This window comes from Tachysurus vachellii, chromosome 2 (assembly GCF_030014155.1).
Source record: "Tachysurus vachellii isolate PV-2020 chromosome 2, HZAU_Pvac_v1, whole genome shotgun sequence".
In the NCBI taxonomy this organism is placed as follows: Eukaryota; Metazoa; Chordata; class Actinopteri; order Siluriformes; family Bagridae; genus Tachysurus; species Tachysurus vachellii.
In genome coordinates this window covers 8,023,071-8,049,228 of record NC_083461.1, presented here as the reverse complement: position 1 = coordinate 8,049,228, position 26,158 = coordinate 8,023,071, and the positions used below count along the sequence as shown (strand labels likewise).

At 40.4% G+C, this 26,158-nt stretch overlaps 2 protein-coding genes across 3 annotated transcripts in view; one reads left to right on the top strand and one right to left on the bottom strand.

Annotated features, from left to right (window-relative positions):
* dock1 (dedicator of cytokinesis 1) overlaps nt 1–26,158 on the bottom strand; it is a 271,575-nt gene that overhangs the window by 77,621 nt on the left and 167,796 nt on the right. For both annotated transcript variants that reach the window (XM_060895378.1, XM_060895387.1), the window contains exons 28-29: nt 11,180–11,281; nt 8,067–8,161 (exon numbers count right to left, since the gene is read on the bottom strand). In XM_060895378.1, the coding sequence (XP_060751361.1) occupies nt 8,067–8,161; nt 11,180–11,281 (197 nt within the window). The remainder of the gene's footprint in view (nt 1–8,066; nt 8,162–11,179; nt 11,282–26,158) is intronic.
* The window catches only part of LOC132862956 (inhibitory synaptic factor 2A), a 38,518-nt gene continuing 36,694 nt past the window's right edge, over nt 24,335–26,158 (top strand). The window contains exon 1 of the mRNA XM_060895400.1: nt 24,335–24,467. The gene's annotated coding sequence lies outside the window, so the exon portion shown is untranslated. The remainder of the gene's footprint in view (nt 24,468–26,158) is intronic.

Below are 26,158 nucleotides of genomic sequence, written 5' to 3'. Positions count from 1 at the left end.
TAGTTATTTTTTTTAACGTTCCCATTAATGCCCTTTTATGCGTTATAGTCTATACAAACACAAAACTGTTTGTTGATCTGTCCCTGGCTAACAGTCTGGTTAAAATCTTGTCGCTGTTGTTTAGCTGGAGGGGCTTGAGTCACTTCGAGTGTGTCCACCGACACAGAGTTAGCTTCTAGCTTCGTCGAGGCATGTAGTTTCTCCCTCCAGATTGGTGTTGCTGTTTATCGCAGTAAATAGGACCTTCAAACCAGAAAGACACAGCTTACATTTGACTAAAAGGTTTTTGTCTTTATGCTCAACCAAAGTATGAGCATATAATGAGCATATTTCCACTTTGAGAAACTCGTCTTTCTCTCGCTTTGACTCGCCATTACTGCCGCACATACATGAATAAACGGAAACACGCCCACAGTGCGACGTCTTCGTGTTTACAGTAGTTGGCATCCACCAATCCTACAATGCATCGCTGCTGTAAACATGTTAGTCTGTAGGCTACACTTCAGCCAAAATGAATTCATTTAAAAAAGTAACAGACAAACGCACCATATGGTAACGTTAAACTAAACTAAAGCAAGATAAACTATTTTATATATATATATATATATATATATATACACACATACATCCATACATACATACATACATACATACACACAAAATATATATATATATATATATATATATATATATATATATATATATATATATATATATATATATATATATATATATATGCTATATAAACAATTTAAATATAAAGAAAAACAATTAATTCAACATCATGTTACATCATATTAAAGATGTTACAATCAGATGCATTAGTAGTTAGCTGCTACTAAGTAGTGGCCTAAGTGTGACAGCACTGTCCATAAGCTGTGTAATCGCTTTGGTCTTGATTGTCTCATTGGTCTCGTCTCAAACACTATAATTCTGGTAAACAAGCCCCATCTGCAAGTATGAATAATTTGAAAAACATTTTTTTTCTCTGGCCAGAAACTGTGTTTGTGGCATTAAAAATACTGCTTTTCTGAATACTATCTGCTCCAATGTTAAAACCTTTTCACACATCTTTAAAAACGATGATGATCCATTGTTCGTGGCCAGCAACATTTACTATTGTGCAGAGTCACCAGAACAAGAGAAAGGTCTCCTGAATCCACCACCCCAGCAGCACTCAGACTCATGTGTGACCTCAGTTCCACCTCACTGTCAGTCCATATGTAAGAATCCCCATGTTAGGGATTATCTTTTTTTTTTTTTTTTTTTTACAACTTTTGGGTGACAGAAAATGTGAGCATGTGTTGGCTTTTTCTACATTCCTCTTCTTCTTTGCTGCTCAATACATAATCTTAAAGTTATTTCTGAAGTGTTATCTTTCACAGTTTATAACCATCACGATGCTGATGTGTTAAAGTGAACATTTTGGAATTATTTTTGTGTTTTGGTGTAGACGAAAGACTGCGTAAACAGAAATATGTCTAACAATGGAAACATAGACATATGTATGAAGTCACTTGGAAAGAATGAAAAGAAAAGAAAGAAGAAAAAAAAAAAAAAACACTTGTGCATCTCTTGAGGCATGAAGCCTGTCAGAGGGCATCACTTCTAAACTTACAAAGCACACAAGTCTTTGTGACTAGAGTTGTATTATGGGCCCAAATGTAAGTGTGTACACACAGACACACACTACCTACCGCAGGCTTCATGGCACTCAGGAGTACAATAACCCTGCATCACCTGGCAGCCAGTTATATAGAGAATTGTCAGCTTGTGCAAATGAAATCACCCCGTTTTTGTAAAGCACGACCTTGCTTTGGAGAAAGGTCACTCCAATGAGCAATACTGGTGAGAAAGAGCTGGGAGAAATGTGAGGGATATGAAAGTTTCATAAGTGACAGAAAATGCTGAGGATAAATCCCTGGACACAACATTGCCTCCCTCTAAGAGTTTTTATGAGGGATAGTATGCTATCAACAAGGAAATGAAGCATTAATAATACAGGACTGAAGGTTACACAAAATGGATTCTAAAATAAGGCCAAGTGGGAGTTAGAACATAAACTTCACTTGCTTTTACATGATTTGGAACAAATTCACAAGGTCTGTATAGACACTTAAACAAGCTTTGGGAAGAAATGTATACCTGAGAGAGAGAGAGAGAGAGAGAGAGAGAGAGAGAGAGAGAGAGAGAGAGAGAGAGAGAGAGAGAGAGAGCATGAGAAAGAGAGAGAGAGAAAGAGAGAGAGAGAGCGAGCAAGCATGAGAGAGAGAGAAAGAGAGAGAGAGTGAGTGAGTGAGAGAGTGTGTGTGTGAGAGACAGAGAGAGTGAGTGAGAGAGAGAGTGTGAGTGAGTGAGAGAGAGAGTGTGAGTGAGTGAGAGAGAGAGACAGAGAGAGAGAGAGAGAGAGAGACCAGAGGAGTGTGTATTCTCTGCGAATAGCTTCTCATAAGCATCAGTTGCCAGGGTAATAAAAGTTGGCCTGGCTGAGACCTCTAGATGGCCATCACACCTCCCCTGAGTCACGTCTTCTCAGAGACATTCAGACTCAAACTAAAAACTGAAAGAAAAGAAAAAAAAAATCAGTGAGGAAGTGAAAAAAAAATGCACATGTTGTGGAAACCCAGATACAAATACAATGTTCATTCACTGACTTCAGTGCTTAGAGTCACATCAGCCTCCAGGCAAGTCATGGTCACTTTCACACATGCTGGTTACAGTATGTGAACACAACCCCAACTCACACTACTGTAAGTGTGCTTAGGATGGGCTGAAAAGCCTTGTGAAAACACACACACACACACACAGAGACACACAGACACACACACACACACACACACACACACACACACACACACACACACACACACTGACCAGATCACGAAGACTCTATTATGAGCAAACCAGAACACAGAGAGATGATGATGGACAGAAAGAGAGAAAAAAGAAAGGGGCAGTATTGTGTGAATCGATATATGGAGGTGGGTTTTAGGGCGAGAACAAGAATAAACAGCAAACTGAATACAAGCAGACGGATAAAAATGTATAGAGAGTCAGAGTTAATTTAGCACCTCGGAAGACAAGCTTTCATTCGAAGGTCTAAAAAAAATAAAAAAATAAAAAATGAACAGGACACGATGACTCAGAGCCCTGCTGACAGATCTGGTCTCCTTGCAGCACACAGACATATACACAAAAAAACCCCACGTGATGTAACAGTCTACCAGCATGCAGTCACCAACTAACAGAATACATCCCTCCTGCGCTGCTGGGATACAGCCAGACAAGCGTGTATTAAAGTGGTCTAAAAATTGAGCTCATCATTCAGTACGTTCAGATGATGCATCATCCGGCGTCCTCTAGCATCCAGCATGGACCGGAGCAAGACAGATAATTCAATCAAAGTCACTCTGTATTAAAGAAGCATGTTAGGGATGCAACCAAACATGAATACATTATTAAGGTTTTCTAAACAAATACAAACACACACACAAAGGGAAAAAAAAAAGCTTGCCTGAAAAGTTCATATCTAATCTAGCTGAGAACAAAGATATGAATCAGGACTGTGGTAATAGGGAAGACAAGTCAGATTAGTCACGCTGTTTTTGAACCAGTACTGAGTCAGTCAGCTTTGTGGTCGCGTCTTCACCAGAAATCATTTGAAGACTTCAGGAGGAAGGAATTAGTGTTGGGTTTGTGGTGAAATCGGAAATTACCCTGACCTAGTAGTTCCTCGAGAGCGCTTGGTTGCTTAATTCCACTTGACTACAAGCTGTTGTACTGTACAGTAGAAGCGACATCACTTACTGTACATTTGCATTATTTCGTGTCCAGTGTCACCCAAATGAGGACGAGGTTCCCTTCTAAGTCTGGTTCTCTCAAGGTTTCTCAGGGAGTTTTTCCTTACCACTGTCACCTTTAACTTGCTCATTATGGATAAATGTCAGAGATAATTAGTACCTTACTATAAAACCTGCGTTTATTCTGCTTCTATACTCATGTAAAGCTGCTTGGAGATAATCTGAATTGTTAAAAGCGTTACACAAATAAATTGTATTGAAATTGAGATATGAAGCTCTGAAGAAAAACGTTGACCATGTTTATTAATATGCATTCATTCATTAATATGAATTCATTCAGCCAGAATTCATTATGAATACCAGTAACATTTCTACCTCTGTGCGTTATCCTGTGCGTTGTGTACAGAGGCTCTGCAGCGTGAAGGTTCTTGAAAGAATTAAATAATAACCTACATCTGTACATAATGAAATGCTAGCCTTCAATATACACTATATGGCCAAACGTATGTGGACTCGATCAATTGCACCCATGTGTTTGTTGAACATCTCATTCCAGACTTGTACCCCTTTGCTCTTCTGGAAAAGGCTTTCCACCAGATTTTGACGCTATTGATGCTGATGACCATGGCTTCATGGCTCTGACTTGTGCACAGTGGCACTGCCATTGTTTGGCATGAGCCTCTGAATTCCAGTACATACTTTATGGCTGTAATGGTCAGGTCTCCACAAGCCTTTGGCCATATAGTGTACACAGATACAGAGCTTGACATTGCATAACAACGTACCTTTACCTAACACATTTTACCAATGTGGGACACATCTAATATTCTGCTAACAGCACAAAGATGTATGGAAATCACTCTGATGTAGGGTTCCACAGAAACACCAAGTATTCACCAGGGGAATATGTAGGAACTGTAACAAACCCTTAACTGGATTACTAAGGTTATTATTATTTTTTTTTAACAAAAGACTGATTAAAAACATTTCTCAACTTAATCTTTATCTGTAACATCTGTAGCATATGTGCAGAGAAAACAACAGCTGTTTAGACAAAACTCACTTGCGAATCAAAAGGAAGCTGGTAAATTATGTTAATACATTTCTTCAAATACACAGCTTTATATGATCTTGCTTATCCCAGGACTCATAATATCCTAAGAGAATCAGGTTATTTTTGAGTCTGGTTTCTCGCAACGTTTCTTGCACATCTTCATCCCAGGGAGCTTTGGATTGGCAGCATTGCCGCAGCCTGCTCCTGAGCGTTACACAAATAAAATTCAACTGAATTTTACTAAAATACAAAACCTTCCAAGACAGAAACAATACAGCAAAAAAAATGTACTTCCTTCAACTTCCATTACAATATGACAAATGTAAGCCACTACTCTGATGTTTAGGGGAGTGAGGGCTACAAAAAATAGACATGGACATGGAAACAGACATTCCCGGCTGCCAGCGATGAATCAATCCACTTAGAGAAGATGGAGAGGAAAGAAGTCCATTTCAAGCACTGATTAAGACCAAGTGGATGCCATAATCTGTTTTCCTTCAGCAGTGGGGAAAAAAATTAAGTTGCATCTCTGAAATGGACTGAAAAGCAAGGTCAATGACTAGGACTGAAAATGTTGCCTGCAGAGAAACTCAGTTGTGTGATTAATGACAAATTCCAGGTGTTAATAAGACTTTGTTAGAAATCACAGCTCTATTCTGAGTTTTCCCTTCACTGCTTGGGGACTGCTTGTCTTCACACGGAGATCTGAGAGCGGCCTTCAGGCGATAACGTGATGAAGATGCAATAGCAGGTGCTTTAGACAGGCTTCTGCACAATTTCCATCACCTCCATACAATGACACGTTAAAACATGTTGGTCTCTTATGTAAGATTTTATGAAGTCCATCCCTTAATTAAATAAGTGAGAAAATGTGAAAGGTAAAGTGACGTGAAAGCTCAGAGTGCTCCTTGAGATCGCTCTGAAGAAGGATGGAGAAGAAAAGAGCTTTGATTATTTATAGTACTTTTAAAAATAATATGACAAAGATATTCAAAGACATTATCTCTCCGTCGACAGTGAAACCGCATTATCTGGCAGGTAGGTTTTGCTTTTATCCATCGGGATTTGACTGAAAACTTGGTTAGTCCAAAATGGTAAAAGCAGGAGGTGGATAAGGGGGTGGAAATTTTGGTCCCAGAAGTGAGTCCATGTTTATTTAAGCCTGTACATCCAGCTGGTAATGATGGTGACAAATGCTGAGGTCATTATCCGTGCCCAAGTATCTCCAGTAACCATGAAGGAACGGGAAGTGAAACATGGCATAAACCCATCAGTTATCATACTATTTATCCTGCCAAAATTCTTTGAGGGAAAATCTGGGGCTTCGAATTAACTTAATGGTTGGATTAATTTAGCGTATTAGTTCATTAGTGTACGGAATTCAATCTCTTTGTCTAGCACTTATAACAGTTCACATAGTCTCCAAGCAGCTTTTACAAAGGTATGGAAACAGAATAAAAATGTTAAAAAGTTTAAAAGTAAGGTCCTATTTATCGCTAGCGCTTATCCCTAACGAGCAAGCGAGAGGTGAAGGTGGCGAGAAAAACCTCTTAGATGATGAGGATGAAACCCTGACTCCGAACGGAACCGCATCCTCATTTGTGTGACTCTGGACACTAAATAATGTAAATAATGTCCTTTCTACAACAGTTTGTAGTTGAGAGGAATTAAGCAACCAAGAGCTCCTGAGGAACTAATAGGTCAGCTAATTTCAGCGTTCACCACAAACCCAACACATTCCTTCTTCAAACGATTGCTGATGGAACACAAAGTTGACTGACTCAATACTAGCTCAAAGACAGTGCGACAGTCTCCAAGTGACCCCATCCACAGCAATCCCATGAGTCTCTATTTAACTACTACTTACACTTAACTATAGCATAACTATTACAAAATTGTAATACATATACAGTAACAGCACAGCTGCATAATCCAGTCTGCAGTCCATTACAGCTTATAATATAATAAAGTACATACAGGCAAAAAGGAATAAAGGACAAAGAAGACAAAACAGCTAAGTACATAAAAAGGGACATATTTATGAAGAAGCCACACAGCATTTGGATCCTTATTTTCCTACTGGCTCAGAAGACTCACAGAAAGTCAGCAAAGTGAAAGTAACCACAAATGTCTTTGCCCTCCGGAGTCCTTTCCCCTTCAGTGAACTGGCTTTTCTGCAGGGTGAAAATTATTCATGTTTGTTCTGACCACTGCTTCATCTGATTTAGCAGGAAAGCCTAGTATTCAGGTGCTGGAGCACTGAGTAAAAAAAATATGGTAAATTCTACCGCAAAGATTTTGGTGTCTCTGACATGGGCCCTACTCTGCTACTGATTACATGTCTAATTAGAACAGCAGAGCAGTGTATTAGAGAAACACTACGTATCCCACTGGAGCCAACAAAGCTAAAACAACACGGAGTTCACTCAAAACCCACACGTACGGCTTCGAGAAGCACGGGATTGTCGAAAAACCCGGCAGTGAAAGCATACGAGAACCTCTTCCCTTGTGTTCTTCCGGCTCTCGACAAGCGTACGGCTCAACAAGAGAGACATTAATAAAACAAAACAAAACAGACAACAGAGTGTGAGCATGCAGCGTGGGGGATCAGTAAGGCTGGAGATTAAAATTTGAGGTATTTATAATTCATGCCATTGTTTGTGTAGCCACTGCACATCTGATAGAGCTGGTGCGGAGGCCGCGTGAGCGCCCCTGCCATTAGCATCCACGGGGAAAAAAAAAACCAAAAAAAATAAATAAATATTCAGAGTGAGCATGGAGGGGAACACAAAACAGTTGCCTACTTCTGAGAGCTGTTTCTAAGCAACGAGAGAGAGAGAGAGAGAGAGAGAGAGAGAGAAAAAAAAACTGGGAGGTTCAATCTTAGAATAATTACTAATAAAACTTTTTCTTTCGATTCTCACAGCTGTCCTACCTCATGAGCTTCCATGTCTTCCGCATATTTACATTATGCGTCCATTCTTAAAGGCTGCAGCTTTATAGTCTGCTGCATTATATACGGTTTCACAATAGGAAATTTACACTTACAAAGAAAGCATACAATGAAGAAACTATAATCAGAGATCTGAAGGCTTGCTGTATTGTTTCAATCATAAGTCCTTTCCTCCTGACCCCGTAAACAAAACTCACACTAGAGCATTGATGTCCAATCTGAAAACACGGGCCTGGTCCTGGACGCAAGCCGCACTTACTTGTTCTGCATCATGTTCATGATGACCCAGTCAGTGGGGTAGACGTTCTTCCCGATGAGGTCTTTGAACATGATAAACGTTTCCATTAAGAAGTCCTGTAAAGGAAAGAAGGAAAGGAAGGAGGGGTGTGAGAGAATGAATGCACTACTCCATAACAGCGTGCACTGAGAGCTGCACAGACACACGACTCCATACAGAACCGAGACAGCGGACAGGAGGTGCAGAGACATGAATCCTTTATAAAACTCATCTCAAAATGAGTTTAATTCTAGCTGGAAGGTACATCAACTTCCAGGTGTTTGAAACGAAGTCTTATAAAGACCAGCTGTGTCTATTCAGTATAGAAATTCAATAAGAGCTTTAAAAGACAAACACAAATACGTGTCGAAGAGGAAAGCCACACGACCGCATAAACAAATTAAGCACCAATTAAACAGCTATTTCCAGCTATCTTTAAAGACGGCTGTGACGGTGCTGTTTGTAACGTTTAAGCGCATTTACGAATTAAAAACATTCATATAATCTCAAAGACCATTAAAAGTTCATTATAATTCATGACATTGCTTTGCAGTGGCTCTCGATAACTTCTTTGGTTTTGACTTCGGATTGCATGAGTCTGGCACAGAAAGACGCTCCATTTATTTACTGCCTAAGGAACTACAGAGAAAGGAGCAAAAACAAACAATATATTAGGTGTTTCCTAGAGGACAAGATTTGTTACAGCTGTGACAAACAGCTAGAGCAAATCAAGGCACACTGATGGTGGCCTGAAGTCCACTGCACAGTTTTGTTCACGCTACGCACGTCTAACGTATGGTACAGTAAGGGGAAATAATCATGCACATACTTCTGCTATATAATATGTAATTATGTATATGTAATAATAATTATGTAATATACAGTTATTTACAGATACTCTCCAAGTTATGATAAAGAGACTTACGAGTTTTTGATGTTATGGTGGATGATAGCGATACGACAAAATTGTAAAAAAATAAAATAAAATATTATTTCGCCGACAATCGTCGCAGCGTATGCGGTACGATAAGTTACGCTCCCGCCTTTCCACCTTGTGAGATGCCTCGCCTCAGTCTCACTAGTGATCGACAGAGCGCATTTTGTCCTGTGTTTTCGGTGTAGTCATCAACAACCTAACATTTTTTAGGTATGCAAACGTCAATCTTGGTGATTACAATACGATATGATGATACGTGTGTATGATACGTAGCTTTCGCGATTTCAATTTAGGGCTACCACCAATGTTCAAGTTTTTATAGAAGATGGGATTATTTACTGAAGAAACTTTCTATTAGATTGCATTAGCCAATTGTATGGTAATTAGTATGGGGTCAGTATGGGGTAGAATGCTGTAATTTGTCAATAATTTAACAAAAGACATACTACCGCATACTGATCATCATTCTTTGAGACTAGGTCAAGGTTCGACTTGCTATATTTTCTAGTTACAATGTGTTCATTGGAACGCACCTCTAGGGCATGTGGTAACCTAGTGGTTAAGGTGTTGGGCTACCAATCGGAAGGTTGTGAGTTTAATCCCAGGTCCACCAAGCTGCCACTGTTGGGCCCCTGAGCAAATTCCCTAAACCCTCAGTTGCTCATCTGTATAAAAATGAGATAATGTAAGTCGCTCTGGATAAGGGGCATCTGCTAAATGCTGTAAATGTAAATGTCTCCTTTTTAACTCGGGGAATTTTATTGATCACATCTCTGGGAGTTGATTCACCAAACCCTCTTTTCCAGAACAGGTAAATTAATGTCAAAGTTTTCTATATTTGTTTTGCCCGTCTAGAGTTCTGATTGGGGGGGGCACGGTGGCTTATTGGTTAGCACGTTCGCCTCACACCTCCAGGGTTGGGGGTTCGATTCCCGCCTCCGCCTTGTGTGTGTGGAGTTTGCATGTTCTCCCTGTGCCTCCGGGGTTTCCTCCGGGTACTCCGGTTTCCTCCCCCGGTCCAAAGACATGCATGGTAGGTTGATTGGCATCTCTGGAAAATTGTCCATAGTGTGTGATTGTGTGAGTGAATGAGAGTGTGTGTGTGTGTGTGCCCTGCGATGGGTTGGCACTCCGTCCAGGGTGTATCCTGCCTTGATGCCCGATGACGCCTGAGATAGGCACAGGCTCCCCGTGACCCGAGGTAGTTCGGATAAGCGGTAGAAGATGAGTGAGTGAGTTCTGATTGGCTTAAATGCTTGTAGAGGTGTAGGAATCTTATTGTGGAGATTTAACAGAAGATCTGTGTAAATGTTGTTCCTGCAGTTGTAAGAGTTCTGCAACTCTTCTTCTTTTTTAGTGACTCCTGGAATCTATTTTTTTTTTTAAAACAATTTATAATACAAAGTCAAAAAACTATTATCTAGGTGTCTAAATGCTATATTTGATGTGGATATACAAGCAGTCGTAGATTAGCGTTAAAGATTTTGGACTACTGTTTGGAGGGTTGTAAGTTCAAATCCCTTAAGCAAGAGCCTTAATCCTCAACTGTTCAGTTACTGATCAGTCAGAATCCATGAGATAAATGCATGTTGCCCCCTAGATAAAAGCATCTGCGAAATGCCATGCATGTAAATGCAATAGAAGAATATATAATGACATAAATGTATGTCCCTGAATGCTTATTTCTACCTAACTGCGTTAGTCATTTAAACAAACGCTTAACCAATCGTATTAATAAAAAATAAAATAAAATAAATCTCGGCATGCTACATATTATACATTATACACAATACAGGACAAACTCGACTAGCTACCACTGTGAAGCTGGTTAAATAAAACAGCATGAACTCATTTAAATGGTCTTCTATACAATTTCATTCCAGCGTTGCCTTCCACAGCAGACGGGCCAAGGTTGAGAAAGAAGGCACAGCTGAGCAGAAGATAGATGCCCTTGAGAATTTAGTTTGATTCAGATTCTGTTCTCCGGCACTGATGTGCTCAAATGAGCAGCCACTAGGAAGATACTTTTAATCAGAAACTAATCAGAAATTAGAGCCAACTGTGTAGGATGCACAGCAAAAATTACATCCGTTAACATCCTATGGAGCTGAAGTCAAGTATCAAATCTGTCTCCTTATAGAAAGCAAACAACACTCACCACCACATCTGTCCTCATCTTGCCGAAGGTGTTGATGAGGTGAGCGTAGTGGTAGTCGTCCATCTGGCGGAGCGTGGCCGTCATACTCGCCACAAAACTGCCCTGAGGAAGAGAAAGAGACAGAGAGAGGAAAAACAGAAAAGAAGAGAGAGAAGGCTCATTAAGAGGCAGAAGAATGTCTTACTCTGGAAGTGCTGCTACAAGCAATAAGCTCCTACAAAAAAGCACTGTCTGTTAAGAACACGATCCAGTCCAACGCTCATCAATCTGAACAGTACACGATGACCCCAGCGACAACAAATCTGTAAAAGTCCATGACACACTCACGCGCAAAGTTTTCCTGAGCATCAGACTCACTCATCCAAACGTAATGATTTTTTTTTTTTATGCTTGTGTCTCAGAACTGCAATAATGCTGTACTTTCATCAGCACTGCTCAGAGGACAGATGATATAAATGTGCCTGGGACAGGAAAGCCATGCTAATAATGTGAGACAAACAAATGCAGCAAACACCACACCAGGTTTATATAACTTTTCAGCAATTATCTCCACATACTATTTCAGCGAAGCGACTAATGAGCCAAGGAAGGAAAATGCCCATGGCAACCGCTACTTCTGTAAATAACAGAAAGATTTCATGGGATAAAGTTTTTTTTTTCCCCCCATCAGAAGGAATACATGCCCAAGTCTAATAAGAGTATTTGATACCAAATGAAGCCAAAAGCAAAGGAGAAGAAGAAGAAAAGGTGAGGAGAAGGCTAACGTACCTTCTACTGGGTTTAATTAATGTGGGAGGCTGCGGCCTATGGGCCTGTAATAAAAACTGTTCTTTCCCAAATATTAAAGTGCTGCTTATATTGAAGATGCTGATATTACTTGCTTTCAACAGGAGACCAATCAGCGCGTTGAAGCAGCATGAAAACCCGAAACAGAGCAGAGAATTGCAACAATAATGGCTACACTATTATGAATAGTGGGAATAAAGGCGCCTTATCAACACGTCTCTGCTGGGAGACCCAGAACCATGACTGAGCAAGCGAATGTCCACTACAACCAGATCCAATAAAGAGAACAATCTCTTTCAAGTTGAAGGCATTTTTCAGACAAACAGGTAGACAGACAGACAAACTCGATGGAAAAATAGATTAGCTGGGTGGACAGACAGGCGGACAGACAGACAGGCGGGATGGATAAAGAGGATAGGTGGGTGGACAGAAAGACAGACAGGATGGTAGGCAGGCAGACAGGATGGATAGATAAATAGACAGACAGCTCGACAGACAAATAAACACAAATAAGCGGATGGAATGAATGGGTGGATAGAAGAATGGACAGACGGACAGAGAGGATGCTGGACCCGATGGGTGTGTTAACAAATGGATGGATAGTAAGATGGATAGTAGACAGACAGATATGAGGGTGGAACAGAAAGACAGACAGACACGTGGATGTGTGGATGGATGGGTGTGATGTGGCAAAGCATGTAAGAGAGTATAGTATAATGGTAAAGAATCTAATGTCATATAAATGCCTGTCTAGGGTAGATCTATATACATTGTTATCTTCAAGGTTAAACTTTAGCAATGCAGCTTTTCCCTTTCTCTTAATACTTCATCAACTTTGCACCTTTATATAAACACCCCCACAGTGCTTATCTGTGTCTCGTCTCAGCTGTATTTCTGGCAATAACGCTGCATACAAAAAGGTAACAGAACATTCCAGAGAGCCAAAAAGGCTTTCAGATGCTTGACAGCGAGATCTGTAAACCCTGAGCATTATAACTGACATGGTTGTTATTTTTTGTTCACGGTTCTTCCTGAATTGTTCCGCTTTTGTTCCGTTTGTGAGTGAATCCTACAGTGCTAATTAGGACTGGCCTACATAGCTGAGCAGAGGCAAAATACGAGGATATTCCTGCTTTCTCTACTCTCTCACTCTCTCTGTCTCTCTCTCTCTCTCTCACACACACACACACACACACACCATGAGCTATGATGAAAAAAAGTGAGTTCCCCTCCGTTCTCAGAGAGAGCTGATGCACAGTGTATTTCAGCAGAACCGGACTCAGCGCCTTTCCTGTACACTGAAAGCAATTTCACATATGCAGCGTTTACTCAGTATGAACTGTACCCTGGTGTGTTGGGGTGGTTAGTTTAGGCAGGTGAGAACACAGCTGGGTGAGGACTGAGCTCAAGCGATGTGGAAATCTGGATGTCTGGCCAATGAACAAACAGAGAACATAAATGGTGGATACAACGCACATGTTTTAGACTAGCCATTTACATAATTGTCCAGTCATTTACCGAGCCCCATATTCTCCATGGTTGGGTGTTAATGATATCTTGAGCACTTGGGAAGTGTTTCTTTAATTAATGCATCTCTGACCAATGAATAAAACACCTATTTTCACCTGTATAAACCTCTTGGAAAATTCTGTGTCGATTCGGACTCTAATGTGGCAACTAATATTGTTTTTGCAACGCAAAACACATGACAAAGCCATAACTATTTGGCTTAGCATCTTAGAGCAAATGCAAATTATTATTTTTTTTTATTTTATTTTATTTTTTTACACACTTGACGGTCATTTGTCTTTTCTTCAATCTAACCTTTTTCATAAAAACAGACAGAAAGGCATGTGGACAGATGGATGGAATGGGTGAGGGGGCAAGAGATGAATTAAAGGATGGACGAGTAGATAGGTAGGTCAGTAGGTCAGGAGGTAGATATAAATATCTGTCAAAAGACACACGTACATCCAGTCTACTTCAACCTCAGACTAATAAATAAAACAAAACAAACTGGTTTAACCTTAACAATAAAGAACAAACAAAATTAGATGACTCTTGAATGCAAGGTTAGACAGTTGTCATGGCAATGAGGCTGGAACAGAATGGATAAAATGTCTAACAAAACATTAAATGATGAGATGAGAGATTAAGTGATATAAATACAAATGTCCCACAGGATCACCCATGCATGAACACCTCTAAAAGCACAAGTTATTTCTGGTGAACTTCTCATCTCTAGTGCCGGGAACTCCCACAGTTTAGAGACTGAGAAGAGCTGATCATCAGCAATATGCAGTTCTTCCCAAAACCACAAAGTTGGATGCACACGATTGTCTAGAATGTCTTTGTGTAATGTATCACAATTTCTCTTCACTGGAACTAAGAGGCACAAACCTGTTCCTGGAATGACGATTCCCCTGTGTACAAAGCTAGCTCCATGAAGACATGGTGTGTCAAGGCTGGAGTGGACAATCCCGAGAGTCGCACACAGAGCTCTGACCTGAACACCTTTGGTATGAAGTGAGACGTCCTTAACCAACATTGCTGCCTGATCTCACTAACGCTCTTGTTGTACAATGATCACAACAACCCACAAGCCACACTCCAAAATCTAGTGCCTTCCCCAGAAGAGTGGAGATTATTACTAACAGTATGGGATGGTCAACAAGCACATATGGGTATGATGGTCAAGTTTCCAAATTCTTTTGGCCATACAATGCATCTCTTGATGCTGTATTTATTACAAATTCTGCTTCGTTTTATAATGACAACATCCTTCACCAGGATTACTGCTTTCATTGGTGTGCACAAAACCCCTAAAGATATTTCTGCCACACCTCAGCGCATCAACAATGCAAATCTATTAACATAGTGTGTTAGAACGTACAGTGGGCAATTAATACATCCCAAGAGAACATTTACGCTTTTATTTTACGGCAGTACATGTTTAATAATTTACTAACCTATTAGGAATCCTTTCTTTAGAATTAATTTTGTAGTCATGATCGAAAGTAGGACATTGTATATCATATATTATTAGCAAGCTACCCGAGCCACAGAATACAAAGTAACCGTAATTATCGAGCTCTTTATCTGATAGACAGGCATAAACAAGCTGTGAGCGTTCGGCTCTTGGCGGAAACAAAGCGGAATAAAATCGAGCTTTCGGAGGTTCAGAACTCGTCATCAGAGACGTGATCTGAAGGTATTTATGCTGATACAAGCACACATTCGATACACCGGACACATCATCAATAGACTCAACACATCACAATCCCGATACATACACCAGCCTCCCTTAAATTCACTCAAACACTATACTGCCTTATCCCTTATTCACCAAACACTATGCTCTCTTCCAAAATCCTTTGTAATATATACAAATTCTAAAACAGTATAGTCATTATTATACTCACTGAACCCTACACTCCCTTAAACACCCCAACAACCTGCCCTCCTATTCTCAGCAAAGAAGTAATGATACTCTCTTACCATAATCCCCCATATTCACCAATCACTATACTCCGTTGAAGTCACTAAAGCACTCCCTTACCCTCAATCCCTTAAAGGTGGGGTCTCCGTTGTTTGAGAAATGCTTCAGAAAACTGCGCTGGGCCACCAAACAAAACAAAGACAAAACTAACGTGTAGCCAATGAGCAGAAAGGGGCGTGTCTTGTCAATATGGGCGGAGAGAGTGTTCAGTGCGCATGTGTGACGTTAGCAGAAAGCGGTTTCAACATTGACATGGCGGATTAAAACAAAGAAAGAAAGCGAAGAAAGACTTACGATAAGGCAAGAAGTAGGACGTGTTAATATAGGATCAGCTTTCCAGCGCTGGAGAGAACTGAACGTCTTCCGCGTGAAACGGAGCTAAACCTTTCACGGTACAACACACAGTACTACAAAAACACATTTGTGTGACCATAGTATTACTCATTGAGTTCATTTGTTGATAAAGATATACTCTCGGTCAGCTGCCGCAGCAGTTGGATTATACTTGTCGGGTGTATGTAGGGGCAGAGCTATCAAAACAGGGACCTATTTGGGTTAGGGGCGTGTTTGTTTTGGTGATTTCAAATGTCAACATTGGCTTTCAAACAACAGAGACCCCACCTTTAACCTCATCCTCATACCCCAAACACTGTACTCCTTTATCTCCATCTCTTACACTCAAACACTACACTACATTCTAATCCCTTATCGTCAATGAGACACTACTCTCCTATCCTCATCCATTAACACAATGTTACCTAAATCATTTCTTCCCATATCCTCCTCCATTATATGCACTAAAACAGTGTTCTTACTCATCCGATTGCATTAAATCCAAAGAAAAATACAGAAAATCTTTCAGTCTTATCCCTGTCCCATTCACCGAATACAGACAACACTCTCTTAACCTTTTATAGTCTTTTATCCTGATCTCTTATATCCACCAGATACCCTCTTAACTTTATCCGTTCTTCCAGTACAGACGTCGAACACCATACTGTCAGATCCAAGTGATGTACGATTACAGAAAAACATACGTACTTATTCAGTTCAATGTTATACATTAATGTAACATATAGAACCATGTACATGTTCGATACTATATAACTATAGCTATTGTCCCGTAATCCTGGTACTTATTAAACACCGTTCTCCCACATAATTAATCCTATTAATCCATTTGATCATTTAACACCATTCAAGGTTATACCAACTAAAATAATACTCCATTGGGCCTCTTTCCCATCCCCACATCCCCATTTTCTCATCTAACATTAGATTTCCAACTCAATATTGAACTGCATGCAGGTTTGAAAATACTAGCAAACCAATCTAGAACATAGACACTTTGGCAAATTGCCAATCAAAATAAAAAAAAAAAAAGGTGGAACAGAAGGCAGACATCAATATTGCTTAAAAATATGTACAGACAGCGTGATTAATGAAACTCTTCTATTGCAAAGTGCATGAGAACAAAACCGCATTGATCAGGATGTGAGAGTTAGAGAGAGAGGGAGCGAGAGAGAGAGAGAGAGCGAGAGAGAGAGATTAATCGTTCTCTGTTTGAACGTGGGAGTGTGTGAACAGACATGTGAAAGTCTGCCACTGGTATTAGTAAGGCAATATTTTCCTGTCTCTTTCTGATGCCAGCATTTCTGTCACTGGAATCCTAAGAGAAGCGGGTGGAGAAGGGCACACGCGTCCTCTCTAGTACCATCGCTTCATTTAATCAGCGTCGAACATCCAGGCACATCTCCATGGTAACTGCATGCTCTTAAGGAAATAAGTTTGTTTAAAAAAAAAAACAAGAGGATGCTCCTTCTTGTTTGGGAATCCCTGACTGTGTACGAGAGGAAGAGCGGCAAGTTTTTATACACAGTTGCTTAACCTTAACCTCGAGGATGCAGGATGGAGTCGTGCCTTATGAGTTTAATTAAAGTGTCAAGGTCAACTCTGACAAAATATAATTACTGTTTTAAAAAAAAAAAAAAAAGATTGTAATATGAATACATAAAAAAGAAACAGATGTGTGGACACAAGCTTTCCGTCAGTCTCCAATTTTTGTTCCACAGAAAGAGGAAAGAAAATAAACAATGAACAAAATAAAAGCCACGAGCTACAACACAATGTTGTGTATTTATCCAGGCCCTTAATTACTTAACGGCCTTTATTTGCAAGTAAACAAGGCTAACTGAATCTCTCAGCCTGGATGGTGATCTAAAAATCATCCATAAGCAGCAACGAGATAAAAGAAAAAAAAAAAAAGTCACTAAGAGGCCTTGTGTAGGAGTGACGAGACGGACTGCATTATTCTAAAGTTCTAGCGACTGTGACAACCTTGCTATATGCAGAGCTCTTCCAACGCAAGATCAGTAATTCCACTCTGTAAAAGCATCGCCTTGTTCAGCGCATGGTGCAGGTCCACTGCCTGAACGCTTCTCGGAGTCGAGTAAATAACCGAGCCTGTAACACGACTGGAACGCCGCATGACATCCCAAACTATCAACTAGACATGCTACTCGATGTTCTGAAAAGACGTCTGCATTTGCTGTGCTTGCGGAAATGCTAAAGTTTCACTATACACACACACACACCATAAATATCCACTTTACATACAGTATTTTAAGGGACTGTAGTAAAAAATTAGACAGAATGCAAAGCAATGTAGGAGAAGGAAAGCAAAATAACTCCTAATGAAGGTCAGACAGATCTGTCTCAACAAACTGTGCTTTTATCTTTAGTAATTACAATAATTAGTAATTATAAGGACACGCATGAATGAAGAAGGTGGAGGGCAGTGTGTGTGTGTGTGTGTGTGTGTGTGTGTGTGTGTGTGTGAGAGAGAGAGAGTGAGTAAGGGGAGGTAAGAACAGCGCTGATGTCATTTTTCCTTCTGACTCAGCAATTTCAGTCTGAGGGGTGAGAGGACAAAATGACTCTGCACTGCTATACACACACACACACACACTTAAATAAGGAACCCACACCTCTAGAAAAGCCACCAAATCCACCGAGAGGTTAAGAAAGTGTTTAAAATCTCACAAAACACCTGCCTTCCTTCTTTTCCCTCTCACATCACACTAGACTGCTAATGAGCAAACATAATGACACGAGGCATTAAGGGTAACATTTCTTTATTAAGAGACCTCTCATTAAGCCTCGCCTTAATGACTTGTCCGTATTAGGGTCTGTGTTAGGATTGTCTTAAGTACCGATGAGGAGCTAGAACAGCCCATAATCAGCACAGATTCCTAACTGACCAGGGGTAGAATGTATTACATAAGCTGTTCTAGTATAGCCTCTGTAAAAGTAAACGCATTCTGAAAGACTGTCTGCAAGATCGGGCAGAAAATGTTTGAAAATTTTTTAGCTCAAAAATCCAATTTACAACGTTGTACAGTATGTGAGTGATTACCGTCGACAAAAACTTAAAAAAGCAAGTATACGAACACGTCCTGATTTCCATCTAGAACATTTTTTGAATTGTTTAGACAAAAATAACTCAAAAAAGTAAACTGTAAAGGTGTATAATTTGTCCTTTGCTAGAAAGGTTTACGTTTACAGAAAGAATAATGCGTAGCTACCAGCTTCGTTTATTACACTTTTAATGTATTGTCTTTATTAGCTGCAGATTTGATGTAAATAAACATCATGTTAATAAACATTACGATTTTAAAAACGGTCCCCGGATTTCAGCTATGATGGTGTTTATGAAGTAAACGTCCTTTCTGTTATGCCATTTTACTTTACTTGCTACGAAGTTCCATAAAAGAGTCTGGACATGTAAACATTCGGAGCATTTCAAAGTCGGAAATAAAACAAAATTCGGAGCACTGTAAGAGTCAGAGCCTTTGAAAAATCCTAGTCGGCATTTAAAAGATTCCATTCGGCGTGTAAGGATCCCAGGCATGTCAAGATTCTGTTCCAGTGAATTCCAAACATGTGAAGATTCCACTCCTGATTTAAAGATCCCATTCCCTGTTTAATGATTCAGATAATGAAAAAATTCCAAGCACTTTCCACTCTGGATTTAAGGATTCCAGGCATGTCAAGATTCCATTCCAGAGAATATCAAACATTTGGAACGACGACGACCCGTTCCGCATTTCACAATTCCAAAAATCCCAAAAGATTCTGCTCTGAATGAATAAATTCTCTTCCGCATTTAATTCTATTAATTTTATTTGAGAACTCTATTCCGCAAACATCGACGCGTAGGCAAGCATGTACAGAGTTCACTACGGATTTAAAGATTCCAGCCATTTCAAGATAATGTTTCAAAAGATTCAAGGAAGATTCAGATTCCAATTTTAAAAATGTTAAGATTCGCGGCTCCGGAGACGCAAGTGGCTCTTTCATCCCTCTGCTGTGGCTCCCTGCTGTGATTTAGAAAATAAATATTTCATTTAAATTTATTTTATTTTAGTTAGTTAGTTTTTTAAAAAATGAAATTCTAAGATTATGATGCTCTTCATCATTCATCTTCTACCGCTTATCCGAACTACCTCGGGTCACGGGGAGCCTGTGCCTATCTCAGGCGTCATCGGGCATCAAGGCAGGATACACCCTGGACGGAGTGCCAACCCATCACAGGGCACACACACACTCTCTCATTCACTCACACAATCACACACTAGGGACAATTTTCCAGAGATGTCAATCAACCTACCATGCATGTCTTTGGACCAGGGGAGGAAACCGGAGTACCCGGAGGAAACCCCCGAGGCACGGGGAGAACATGCAAACTCCACACACACAAGGTGGAGGCGGGAATCGAACCCCGACCCTGGAGGTGTGAGGCGAACGTGCTAACCACTAAGCCACAGTGCCCCCCTATTATGATGCTCTTGTAACATTAAAATAAACCGTGTTTCATTTTTTTTGTCGCTCAAAATATGCGTCATAACCGCCGACTTGCGAAATCCGACACACAGAAGCAGACGCATTTTTGGTTTGCTGCAGCCGGCAAGTTAAAATTTTGATGTCATGAATACGAAGAGGATTCAATTAGACATTGAACATTTTATTTGAAAGTAACCTTAAACCCAGCGTCTTTTTTTGTTAAAGTTAGTTCAAACTGTTCAAAATATTTTTTGTTTGCCTGCAGAAATAAAATTTCGTTTACTCGGTAGCAGTTCATTGATTTCATAAATGCAACACACTACAGTTTTTTCTATACTTTCCATAAAGGTAAAAAACGATATATGTAGTGTTCTCTTCATTTTAGATGTCAAATGGGTTTTGTGGCTCCCTGTGTTTTTTTTTTCTGTGGGAAACGTTTCCAAATGGCTCTTTGAGTGTGTAAGGTTGCGACCCCTGTACTAGGAGATGAGAGAATTGAAATAAAACACATTTTTACATCATTTTGGGAAAATGTAAATATATAAAAATGACAATAAAAGGTTGCAAATCCAAATCTGGACAAATCCTCCAATTTTTCCTCCAGTAAGCTTCAGCAACATCAGACAGACGTCACAGACTTGCAGTACAGCTAGAAGAAAAGAAAAAAAAAAAGCCAAAACGTTTAGCATTTCCTTTCGTCCACTTGAAATATCCTCTTGATTGAAACTCTTGAAGCTGTCAGTGATGGAGGAAATGCTGTGTTGTGTCAATATGAAGGATTCCCCTTCACTAGAATGCTGTACAAACAGCAATACAAATCTCCCCAGCATTTGGCAATTTACCTCTCACATATACGTACAGACACAAATATCCATCAAAGAGCATCCAAGATGTAAGTAAATATTGGCTTTAAGCCACCATGAGCTGAGTGTAGTGACAGCTCGAGGAGACTGGTGACACGGTTACGCCGCACTTACGATGTGGAGACTGATAGACCGCACTCAGCATGTGCTACACAGCAGGGTGTGTGTCTGTGTTGAGTAACACCACTTGCCAAAAAATAAGATGCACAAGCCGCTCACACGCACGAACTGAACTGAAGAGAGTGGAGAAAAAAAACCAAAACAACACCTCCATATAAACAGATGTACCGGGCATTATATGTTCTCAAAGGCCAAAAGGAAGAAAAGCATTACAAGTCTACAATAGCTCCAAAACAGTCTGCTGCATAAAGGACTATAATTTTGTATACATGTATTTTTCTGCAAAAAAAAATAAAAAAAAGAGCATGGAATACCCACAGAGAACAGAGTGTTAGTGTAGACGTTTGAGTAGAAGTACTGTCCAAGTGTTGAGAGAAATGTTCAGAGAAAATAAGAATCTGGAATCTGCAGGCTATGGAAGCAGCGTCACGCAAACTGCTGTAAATGAGCAAGAAATAAAGATGTATTCAATTCCTTCTTTCCAATGAATAAAAATAAATATCAAACATGTCAACGTATTACATCACTGGAATACTTTGCTGTTACTGAAACTGAATTACAGAGTATCAGGAAAATAGTTTTTAAATTTTTACTTCATACTGTGTGTGTGTGTGTGTGTGTGTGTGTGTGTGTGTGTGTGTGTGTGTGTGTGTGTGCGAGCATGTGTTTGTTAGGGGTATTGTGGTAGTGTCCACTAAGCTGCCCCTGTGCAAGGCCCTTAACCCTTAATTGCTCAGTTGTACAAAATGACATGAAATCTAAGTTGCTCTGGATAAGGATGTCTGCCAAATGCTGTAAATGTGTGTGTGTGTGTGTGTGTGTGTGCGTGCGTGTGTGTGTGCGTGTGTGTGCGCGCACGTGTGTGTGTTTATATATGAGCAATTAATCGTAATTATGGATTATTTAGAATTTGTGGTTTATATCGATGAAAAACGGAAAACGATAAAAGCGCTACACAAATAAATTGAATTGAATATTACTGATGCTGTGTTGCGGGTTACATCGCTAAAGACATTCGGACCACATACACAGTTGAAAAGCCTGGATTTATTAATAATCGGCCCCCGATAAGAGCTTCCAAGACGAAATGACGTCTATGTAAAACACAAGGAATTTTAGCCACAGCCAAGTGTACATTATGACTCACACACTGCCATCTCTGTGACCTATACAGGCATCAAGTGGATTACGATTACCACAGACGTCCCCAGCTGCATTACTTAAAACAGGAAAATAAGAAAATGATTCCAGTCCAAACAATAACAAAGGGGTAAAGTAGCAGAAAATAATGCGACGGATTACGGATTGTTGTGGGAAGAAGTATTATAAGAGTATAAAAATGTGTTGTAATAAATCCGTGTTAAACTGTCAGCAGTGAAAAGCAGCAGTTTGCTGACAGACTGCTCTCAGCACAATCTCTCGCTTTTCGTCAGCACCATCACCATGAGTGAGCCACAGGAGAGGAAAAAAAGCACACACACACACACACACACACACACACACACTTTACCCATACTCAATACAAATCATTTCCACTTCTACTTTAGCTAAGTGTTAAACAGTTGAACAGGAATGCTAAGTCTGCAGATTGTGCTGATGTGTGCGTGTGTGTGTGTGTGTGAGTGCGCGTGCGTGTGTGTGTGAGTGCACACACATGCGCGTGGGCAAGAGGAGACAGGAAACAGAACAAGGCAGAGGCGAGCATCTGCAGTGGAGTGTTTATCCACCTGCTTATATGTACATTTTGTACAAGAGCACCTGAATGATGGTAGTGAAAATGATGGGCTGTATTTTATAAAAAAAATAAAATAATAATAATTTTCATTAAACTTTTCATGTTAATTAAACTTTTCATGGTTCAACAAGTGACACTTTATCACTTCTAAAGTACCAAATCTTATTTGTTGGTTGCTCCACAAGATAAAGCTAATAATAATATAAACATAAAAAATGAAGAATAATGATTTGTTTACATGGTAAAGCACATTAATGAAAGGAGTCTCCAGTTTCAGCACTTTGTACAGCAATTTGTTTATTTATTTAGTGTCTTAACTTAAAAAAGGAGAAGGTGGTCAGTGTGTAATATATCGCAAGGGTTAAAAAAATGCAAAGCTGAAAGGGGATAATGTGTATTTTTTTTTTTAATAAAAAGTGCGTTTTTTTGTAAATCCCGGTTGTATTAAAAGAATAAATCACTTTGGAAGATGTTCTAGAGAAATAATCCACAGTGTTGTGGGAGTTCGTCACATCAGGTTGCATCACACTTCTCCTTAAAAAAAAGCATAAAAATCAAGTGTTTTATTCCTTATATTGTAAGTAAATATGATCAGGGCTAATGATTAGAATTGATTGTGTATTCAGCTTCTTTGGGGCTTCTGTGCAGGAAACATCCAGACATCCAAATTTTCTTGAAACTTTTCCTTAAACTGGAAGGAAACATCTTAGGCAATCGTGACCCGGATTAAAGTTTAATAGCCAAAGCACAACAAGCTGGACTTTCTCGACAAAGCTCTGCCTACGAAAAACACACAAAGCACGACCCTCCTCCTCCTCCTCCTCCTCTTCCACATCCTCCTCCTTCTCTCCTGCTTGCTCAAACACCCCTCACTCCCCCCTTCTCTCTCTCTCTCTCTCCCTCTCACACACACACACACACACACACGCACGCACAGCCTCTCAGAGAGTGAGGTGCTGCAGCCACAAGATGAATCTCTTGCACATGCCGTCGCTAAGAGCCGGACTTCTGCGCTGCATCCCGTCCCTGTTTGCGGATGTGCGTGAGTGCGAGTGTAGGTGGGTTTGTGTGTGAGACTTTGGCTTACACAAACACAGCAGCACATCGGACTGGAGTCGGAGACTATTCTGTGTGTGGAATCTCTGTCTTTGTGGATGTGTAAGGGGGGAGATGAAGTGACAAACGAGCGACGTGCGTCCTCTGCACGACTCGCGGAATGGCAGCCCCTCTCCCGTCTCTCCCATGCGTTCGTCTGCCCGTTCTCGTCTCCTCTTGTGCACTGTCTGTCCGAAGCCTACTGCACTGAGAGAGTTAGAAAAAGACAGAGGAGGGAGAGAGCACCAGAGAAAGCGAGAGCGAGAGCGCGTGCGACAGAGAGAGAGGACATGCGCTGGCCAGAGCGGCGCTCTCTGCCTCAGCCCCGTCACTGACCCGCATCTGGAGGTGAGTTAAATCCTCATCTTTCCTGTGCATCACTGAGTCCGTTTCCATCTTCCCTAATTATAAACACACTGCTTTGATAGGAGGACATCTCAGTGTGCTGTTTGTACCAGGAAATAATGAGCATTTTTTAAAGTTTGCTTAAAGCTATTTAGTATATTTGTCTCTGGCATCTGAAAGGGCAGCTGAGAGACGAGTTGTTTCTTTGGATTTTCCGACAGGGATGAAACAGGTTTAACGAGAGTGTGAGGATGGAAAGGAAAAAAAAAAAAAAACAGAACGTGACCATGGGGAATGTGATCACGATCATGACAGAATGACAATATGAAAGTCTGAGACTGAAGGAATCCCTGCTTTATGAGTGTATACCTGCTTTGGGGATGAATTATCCATGCAGTTAAGTGAAAAAGCCATTTAAATGCAGTCCACATACATTCCCAGCAATGCTGACGTTCCTTACAGTATCAATAAATAAATAGTTAAGAAGAAATGCATTCTGCACCAATCAGAGCACACTATACATACTGGGGATGTGTGTGTGTGTGTGTGTGTGTGTGTGTGTGCGCGCACATATGGTCTGGATGAAGACTCTTTAATTGTAGAGTAATCTAAATTAATGCAATTCCATGAAGCACAGAGTGCACTCAAGGAGCAGTGCAGCAAATCGGTCATGCCTAATGTCCTCTGAACACACACACACACACACACCCCTATATCTACATTAGAGCACAAAGCAGGATTTCATACACATACAAAGAAACAAAAAGTATAAGGAAGTCCACTTGTATACACAACAGAGAGAAATAGAGGCTTCATCTTTCTCTCTCTTTAAAATCTGATTGTCCTTCATTCACAGTGGACTGCACCCATCACCCATCACACGTCTCTTTCACCTCTAACCTCATAATCCGGATAACGTCCTCTCCGGAGACAAAGCCGAAAGAAGGGAAAAGGAAAATCAGAATAGCAGAAAGCGATTTTTGTGTTTTTTTTTGTTTTTTTTTTAATTAAAAAAAAAAAAAAAGAATTAGCTAGTTGCATATTAGAGACAGCATTGTTCCACAGGAGAGAGCACGGCACTTTGTGGCATGTAGGAAGCAGCCCACATGAAGTGAAACTATGATCAGTGGAAAAAGAGCAGGAAACCTCTCCATCCCCTACGCTGAAGACTCTCACAAACACCCACGCATGCAGCGAGACAGACAGACAGACACACACTCACACAGGCATCGCCCACCACTGATGTGTTCACCCAGGCCAGATGTTGGCTTTCATGTGGTAATGGGATTATTTATTGAGAGCCTTTTTCTCTGCCTGCTCTCTGACAGTTTTAAAGAGAGGCAGAGATGTATATAGCATACTAAAGAGATCCCAAGCACACCTGAGACCTAATCATTCTGCAGTGTCTGTGTGTGTTCATGTGTATATACGAGGCATATAAAGGTCTGCCCTTCATCTGGCATGGATCAGGTAACAGTCTGGCAGGATTTGTATCACGCAGTACCTGTGATGTCCAATCAATTCATGAAGTCACAGGATGTGTGGAGTCGGCTCTGAACAGCGGCACGCTGGATTTGAAACGAAATACAGGCAAAGGCCTTTTGGGTTCATCCGGTTTTACGGACGTGGTGATTTCATGTTTTTCAGAAGACAAACCTTTCAAGCAGAAGTGGGAAAAGAGGAGTGTATAATTA